Source organism: Chiloscyllium plagiosum, chromosome 24 (assembly GCF_004010195.1).
Source record: "Chiloscyllium plagiosum isolate BGI_BamShark_2017 chromosome 24, ASM401019v2, whole genome shotgun sequence".
NCBI classification, from domain to species: Eukaryota; Metazoa; Chordata; class Chondrichthyes; order Orectolobiformes; family Hemiscylliidae; genus Chiloscyllium; species Chiloscyllium plagiosum.
The window spans coordinates 47,223,948-47,232,433 of NC_057733.1; the positions used below are offsets into that span (position 1 = coordinate 47,223,948).

General features: G+C 49.3%; 1 protein-coding gene across 1 annotated transcript in view; it reads left to right on the plus strand.

The window, feature by feature from the left end:
• slc25a10a (solute carrier family 25 member 10a) overlaps nt 1-8,486 on the plus strand; it is a 31,393-nt gene that overhangs the window by 4,987 nt on the left and 17,920 nt on the right. The window contains exons 2-3 of the mRNA XM_043715011.1: nt 6,803-6,922; nt 8,331-8,445. Of these exons, the coding sequence (XP_043570946.1) occupies nt 6,803-6,922; nt 8,331-8,445 (235 nt within the window). The remainder of the gene's footprint in view (nt 1-6,802; nt 6,923-8,330; nt 8,446-8,486) is intronic.

Here is an 8,486-nt window from a genome sequence, read left to right on the forward strand (position 1 = left end):
ATGCCCGAAACGTCGATTCTCCTGTTCCCTGGATGCTGCCTGACCTGCTGCGCTTTTCCAGCAACACATTTTCAGCTCTGATCTCCAGCATCTGCAGTCTTCACTTTCCCCTCTGTTCTATTACCCTGATGCACTTGTATAGAACAATCTGACTGTGAAGCTTATTAAGACAACACTTCTCACTGTACCTCGGAACACGGGGCAATAATAAATCAAATCAAATCCTTGCTAACTTAGCAGCAGCTCAGCTGTTCCATTTTCTGGATTGCCTCAACTGTACCATGGATTGGCTAGCGTTGGATTGTAGGTTGGAATGATGTCAGCTGCGCTGAGGGCTTTGAGACCACCATGGACCTCCTGTTTCCCAGCTGACTCTTGCTGCTATGTAATTTCCGAATTGTCTTTATTTCTGGCCTCCTCCTCAGCTCCTGAAGTGCCAGTTTTGGACATGGTAGGATTTCTCTCGACCCTAGATCTCCCTCAATAGCATGAGTGACTCCTCACTCCTTGGGCTGAGCTGTGGGCAGATGCTTCCTCAAACTGTATCCAAATGAATGAAATGTAGAAATATTGTTTTGGGCAAGTCACGAAGATGTTGGAAATACTTCCCCGTCCAAACGGTTCTTGTTATTATAAACTCTGAGTCATCTTTCTCACTCATACAGTCGACCCTATGTCTAGTCCGGTATTTATTGAGACACCAGACTCTGGTTATAGATTCCCTACAGCGTGGAAACAGGCCATTCAGCCTAACAAGTCCGCACAGACCCTCCGAAGAGTAACTCACCCAGACCCATTCCCCTACCTTCCTACTCTACCTGACTAATCCACCTAACCTACACGTCCCTGAACACGAGGGGCAATTTAGCATGGCCAATTCACCTGACCTGCACATCTTTGGACTGTGGGAGGAAACCGGAGCACCCAGAGGAAACGCACCCAGACACTGGGAGAATGTGCAAACTCCACACGGACACTTGCCCGAGGCTGGAGTCAAACCCAGGGACCTAGTGCTGTTAGGCAGCAGTGCTAACCACTGAGCCGCTGGACTCTGGTCTGGTGTAATTAAACTGAACTTCACTCCCAATTGCTGTTGGTTTCCATGGGGATTGGAATGGAAAATCGCTTTCAGTAAAACCAATGAGCCTGAGCTAGGGAATGGAATAGCAAACAATGACTCTGCAAAAGTTCACAAACCTCTCCCTGACTAATTCAGGGGATGAGGGCGACGCTGGCTGAGCCAGTATTGATTGTGCATCCCTAACTGCCCCTTGCAAAGGTCAAGGTAGGCCTTTGTGATCTTTCTCAATCGTTTTATTAAAATTCATGTGTTTATTGTCCTTATAAACCCTTTGATCTTTTTGAGTGTGCCCTACTTATCTGCTGAGACAGACTGTAATAACATCTATCATCTCATTTCTCCTTGACAAACCCAGTTCACTGTGTGCAGGTCCCACTGAATGACTGGGCTGTTGAGGCATTCAAATGAATGAGGTTCCCTCCAGCCGCCCAGTTGCTTTGAGTTTGAAGGTCATGGGTTCATCAATCAATCACCCCCACGCCGAGAGATGTCTGACCCTTTACTGCAGTGTGGGAGGGTCAGTGCTGAGGGAGACCCATCCTGGGGATGGTTCGGTGCCAGAGGGGCAGCGTCAGTGCCGAGGGAGAGCTGCCCTGTCGGACAGTCAGTGCCCAGGGAGAGGGGCAGTGCCAGTAGGGCAGTGTTTCATTCTCTGCCTTTTTAGCTGGCTGTAAAAGATCCTATTTAATTTTTCTTCCCAAGATCCTTTTTAACCGTTGGTCAAGAAATTCAGGGTAGATTAGCGGGTCATTGATCTTTGTGCTGTGTGCACATGGGCTGTTAGGAGCACTATAGGAGCAAAATTGGACAGCGCGACCCGTCAAACTTACTCCCATGGGCAGTACAACTGTGGTTACCAGGACCTTCAATTCCATTTCCCTACCTGCTCCCCATATCCCTGTGTCCCTGTGTCTGTCTGCATGTCCTTGTGTGTGTACGCGGGCGCTGCAGCCTTGGGGTGGGGGTGGGGTGAAATAAAACAGGAGGATATCTGAGACACAGAGCACGAGATCATTTCAACAACCCTACCCTCAATCTGGACACAACTCTTCAGAAAGCTCCAGTTGTTTGTCGGAGGGAGCTGTCTGATTGGGAGCTGAAAGTTTGGGTGCTTTTCTGCTTATCTTTTGACACACACCGGAGTGTTCCTGTTCCCTCCTGCTCCTCTCTGCTTATCAGGCACTTGTGCTGGACTGTTCGTCAGACAGCTGATTGTGATTCCAAACTGCAAATGTTTTCTGGTTTGTACAAGGCTGCCCTTACTAATTATAACCACGCAACTGTTCCTCACTCCCATTGCTCTGTGTCTCATTAGAGATAAAAAGCTGGAAATTTTAGCTTGGACGTGCTGTGCCCTGTGATTTCACTCTGCATGGAACTTGCATCTTAGTCTCATCTCTCCTGGTTTCTTCCGAACCTATTAGTTATCTAGAAGCATTTTTTTTCCCCCCAAATGTAACATCGATCCTTATTTGTGGTCAACTGCCCCACTTCCAGATTTCCGTCTGACATTTCCTGTTTATTCTCCACCTTTTGGAAATTGTTCTTTCAAATCACTTCCCCTTTGATCACCTTGTTGGAATGTGTGTGTTAGTGGTTCAGTGTCTCATTTAGCTTTATAACATTGCTGTGCAACTTAGAACATTCCGGCGCAGTACAGGCCCTTTGGCCCTCGATGTTGCGCCGCCCTGTGAAGCCAATCTATCCTACACTATTCCATTTACATCCACATGCCTATCCAGTGACCATTTAAATGTCCTTAACGTTGGCAAGTCTACTACTGTTGCAGGCAGGGATTCCACGCTCCTCTAACTCTGAGTAAAGAAACTCCCTCTGGTATTTGTTCAATATCTATCACCCCTCAACAATGTTAGGATGTTTCCCCAGGTTAAAGGCACCATGGAAATAGTTTTGATTTTGCTTGCTTATTTAAACATGACTCTGGTTCCTGAGCAGTGTGCCATTAGGTAAGCTTGCCATTATTGGTCAACGCATTGAATATTGCGGTTAGAATGTCATATTGCGGCTGAACAAGAATTGGTTAGGCCACCTTTGGAATACTGCGTTTGTTTTTGGCCTCCCTCCTATCAGAAGGATGTTGTGAAACTTGAAGGGGTTCAGAAAAAAATTTAAAAGGGTGTTGCCAAGGTTGGAGGATTTGAGCTACAGGGAGAGGCTGAATAGACTGGGGCTGTTTTCCCTGGAGCATCGGAGGCTGAGGGGTGATCTTATAGAGGTTTTATAAAATCATGAGGATAGGGTAAATAGCTAAGGCTTTTTCCCTGGGGTAGGGAGTCCAGAACTAGAGAGCATAGGTTCAGGGTGAGAGGGGAAAGATTTAAAAGGGACCTAAGGGGCAACTTTTCCATGCAGAGGGTGGAAGTAGTGGAGGCTGGTACAATTACAGCACTTAAAAGGCATCTGGGTGGGTACTTGGATGGGAAGGATTGAGAGGGATATGGGCCAAATGCTGGCCAATGGAACTAGCTGAGTAGATACCGTAGTCAGCATGGAGCAGTTTGGGCCGAAGGGTCTGTTACCATGCTGTATTGCTCTATGACTATATATCTGGTCAGCATGGATGAGTTGGACAGAAGGGTCTGTTTCCATGCTGGTCATCTCTATGACTCAATGGAAACAGGGTCATGTTTGGAGAGAACACTGTGGTCATTGTTTCGAGGATCTGTTGAGATAATATTTGTGGTGCTTCTCTGGATGCTTCTACTGGTTTGTAAAAGATGGAGGGGGGTCAGCTGGTTCACTTGCGATAATTCTCTGCCTGATTAATTAGAAATCACAGCTTCTAGCAACTGCTGGAGGAAAGATAAATTTTGGTTTTCTTCAGACTTGAAGTGGTCTACTGCATATGGCAAAGAACTCCTAAGCCAGAAGGTTTCTCTCGATCTTGTTTGCAGTCTTAAGCTGCTCATTAATGTGATTGTTGGCAGGCAGAAGCTTTGTTGTTGTGACTGGTCATTAGCCCACAGCCCAATCCACAGCATCTTGCCAAGATCAAAGCTGCGTTTGTATCCAGCCCCCTCAGTGCCAGTTTGTCTCCAGGCTACAAGGAAGGGCCTGTGTAAATGATGCTGCAGTGAGGGTCAACTTACTGTCTTTCAAAACACACAGCAATCCCAGGGATTTTCAGACAATACTCGTTTTGATGTACAGTTAGAAATACAAGAAAAATAAAGAGGGCTGGTCTTTATAAGATTAGATTAGATTCCCTACAATGTGGAAACAGGCCATTTGGCCCAACAAGTCCACACTGACCCTCTGAAGAGTAACCCACCCAGACCCATTCCCCTACATTTATCCCTGACTAATGCACCTAACACTATGCAGTTTGTATTTTAAGTGATTTTTTTTTCCCAGTTGTGAGTTGGGTGTTTATATCTGTCCTTTTTTGTTTGAGCTTTTGTTGCAGGATGGATTGTGAAATTTTGTATGTTCACTATGCAAGTCACAGATTTTGTGACGGAACAGGTTATGGGTATTCTGTCTGTCTTAGCCAAGGCAAAAGTGGGTACTGCAAATGCTGGAGATTAGAGTGGTGCTGGAAAAGCACAGCAGGTCAGGTAGCATCTGAGGAGCAGGAAAATCGACGTTTCAAGCAAAAGCCCTTCCTCATCCCTGATGAAGGGCTTTTGCCCGAAACGTTTTTTTTCCCCTGTCGGAAGGTTAGGGCTGAGGGAGCGCTGTGCTGTCGGAAGGTCAGGGCTGGGGGGAGTGCTGGAGGGATCAGGAACAGGAGTAAGCCAGTCAGTGAGGTCATGCCTGGTCTGTGGCCTAACTCCAAAATCCTGCCTTTAGCCCTTATCCCTTCATACCTTTGCTGATCAAGGGATACTGAGGCCAGTGTTTAGGGATTCTTTCTCTCTCTCACTGACTGAAAACTGACCCTCAATCCTTCCAGGAGCAAACAGTTTAATTGTTGTTTGTTTGTCTCAGTGACTGGACCACAACTGAAAATAAAACCTCTGAAACCTCTGCGTCATTGCACAGACACACGCAGACAGACCGGCGCAGAGACACACACATATCGGTTGTGAAATATTTAAAGAGCATGCCATTTAAGTGTTTTCACTCAAAAGTCTGGAGTGATCCATCCTGAACCAGTCCGGCCCCGGTTCCCCAGAGGCTGTGTTGTAAAAGCCTGCTCCCGTTTACCCTGCAGCTTGTGTTCTGTCTGGATGAGAAAGTGACTGTAAATACAGCTCTAGATTTGCAGACAGCTGTAGCAGCTTTGAGCTGACCTATATGTTATCACAAGCTTTGGCCTGTTCCTCACTGCGAGGGTGCGGCAGTGACTGGGCCAGAAGCAACCTCAGGAATGGCCACATCGCCCTGCAGCCAGCTCCTGGCAACGCGGCCTCCGCTCTACCAGGGCTGACCCCGGGACCTCGGAGACCATTCGGCCCCTTCAGGCAGTTCTATCATTCCGGAGATTTGCGTCCTCGTTCCCTTGACAGGTCTTGGCTCTCTCTCCTTGACTTGGAGACCTTGGCTCATCCCTGATGGAAAATTGATCGATCTGGCCTTGACTGCTTCTCCTTAGGGAAGAGATAATGGTTCCACCTGAACTCTGTACAAAGAACTGTCTCCAACTTCCATGTTCAATAGCTTAGCCCAGACTACTTTCCCACTGGAGGAAGAGTTTTGAGTTGATTTTGTTCAAAGTGCTCAAACACACTCCTCCATCTTCCCACTGTTGGTGCCTGGAGCGCCATCTTGTTTTCTTCCTCCATCACCACACTCACCCCTTTACATTGATACTGTTTCTCCCCCCCTTCGGAGCCTGTTTTGAGGAAATGTGTGTGGAGGATTGAAGAGGGGCTGGGGGCTTCGGTGAATGTTCAGCTCTGCAGCCAATCATAGAATCCCTACAGCGCCCTTCGGCCCAACAAGTCCACACCAACCCTCCAAAGAGTATCCCACCCAAACCCATTTCGCATTACTCTACATTTACCCCTGACTAATGCACCTAACCTGCATATCATGAGCAATTTAGCATGGTCGATTCACCTAACCTGTGGGAGGAAACTGGAGCATCTGGAGGGAGCCCACGCAGACACGGGGAGAATGTGCAAACTCCACACAGTCACCCGAGGCTGGAATTGAACCGGGGTCCCTAGAGCTGTGAGGCTGCAGTGCTAACCACTGAGCCACCATGTCACCCGAATCTGTTGTGATGGAAAAAGGCAGCACTCCTGATGTTCCTAACTGCTGCACCTCCATGCTGGCTGTTAGTGACTCATGGATGAGATGATCCAGATCCCTTCGAGCATCATCAGTTCCCAACCTCTCGTCGTTTCTGAAATCCTCCGCCTTCCTGTTGTACCAAATTGAATACTTCCTCCACACGTACCTCCTGGACACTGCAGTGGGCAGGGACCAGCTAATTCCAGGATGGGGGGGGCCCCCAGCTTGTAGGCCATGCAGCCCACTATCCCCATGCAGGCCCTGTGACTGAGATCTCCTGTTAGTCTCCCTCTCCTGCTCGTGCCCCAGGGTGTGACACCTTTTCTCGTTTTCCAGACGTTCCTGATGAAGGTGTCTCCCCCAGTTTTCACCAGCATCGGTGCTGACCCTGTTCCCCTGGGTACTGTCTGACTGTTGTGTCTCCCTCTCTCCCTGGGCAGTCAGCCTGTGTTTAACCTGTTCCCCTGGCTACATACTGACTGACAGTCTGACTGTCGTGTCTCCTTCTCTCCCTGGCAGGTCCACCTGCAGACCCAGCAGGAAGTGAAGATGAGGATGACTGGGATGGCAATCTATGTCGTTCGGAACAATGGCTTCCTGGCTCTCTACAACGGACTGAGCGCCTCACTGTTCCGCCAGGTAAAACTGCACACCTGTACACCCACAGGCCGAGGTGGGTGGGTCCCAGGGGCTGAGAGAGTCTGTGCCAGTGTCTCTGGGCAGGCTCGGTATTGGGTTGGTGATGAGGGGTAGATTCTAATAGCAGCTGGAATGGTTTAACCCTGGCAACAGGAACGTCAAGAGAGGCCGAAGTTGCTTCTGATTGAATGGCTTTTTTACTGTGGGTGAAGAGAGCTCCATCCAGCAGGAGGGCTTCAGTACACCAACCACTACCAGGGCCCTGGCCCAGATCCGGGGCCGAGAGCATAGACCCAGACCAAGGGCCCAGGCCTGGGCTCAGACCCAGACCCGGGAGGCCAGGGGCCCAGCCCAGACCTGGGACCAGTCACTTTTTAGAAAGAACCGTAATCTCTTTATAAATCAAAATGAGACCATTTGGCCCACTGTGGGGTAGCATATAAAAAGAAATAAGAGCAGGAGTAGGCAATTCGGCCCATTTCAGAGTCTGTGCGATAAGGTGGTGGCTGATTTGGTTTTGACTTTAACTGCACTCCCCCATCCAATGAGCTTTGTTGATCGGAAATCTGGCTCTGTCTCGGATACAGCCAATGACCCAGCCCCCATCACTCTCTCTGCCTGACAGGATTCCAAAACCCCTGACCTTCTCAGAGGGGGAATTTCTCCACAACTCCATCTTATTTTGAAACTGGGCTCTCTTGTTCGAGATCCCCTCAACCAGGGAACGGCTCTCTCCGTAGGGTCCTGTCAGATCCCCTCCGAATGTCTTGTTCCTTAATAAAGGGTGCTGGGGAGGGAAATGAGTTAACTACACAGATAGAGGATCTGTGATTGGACTACCGGCTGAGGAAATGAGAGAAATCTCTCTGAATCCAGTTGATCAGAAAAATATCTCCATCTCTGCATTATTAGGGAGACCTGTAAAAGGAAGTCCTAACGGGATACCTTCAGCCTAATAAAGGTGCAAGAAACCAGCTATGTAGTGTCAATCAGAAATGGTTGTGACCAGATGGGGAGTATCTTAGGAACAGTGATCATACAGTCCATACTTCAATCTGTCTGCCTGTCTCTGCCCCTCCCCGTCTTGCTCCCAGTCTCACTCCCACCCGCCCCGTCTCTGCGCGCGCGTGTGTGTGTATGTGTCCCGTTCCCCCACCCCCGTCCCAGTCCCTCTGTCCCCTCCCTCTCTGACAGGCTGAAGGTGCAGTACTGGGCTCCTCCAGCAGGGGGTAATCTCCCTCTGCCTTGGAGATGGAGCGTGTTTCTCTGAGTTTCTGCCCCTTTTCCCCTGGAGGGAGTTTTGTGGGGGGGGGGGGGGGAGGTGGATTCCTGTCAGCTACTGGCCGCGTGTGGGGGGGCTGGCCTGGGAGCTGGGTTAATGTTTGCTGCATTTCTGTGTTGCCTACAGCTCACCTATTCCCTGACCCGGTTTGCCATCTATGAGACAGTGAGGGACCGGCTGACTGGAGGGAACACACAGGCCATTCCGTTTTACAAGAAAGTTCTACTCGGAGCATTCGGAGGTCATCCTTAGGCTAGCAGTGATGGGGGGGAGGGGCAAGGG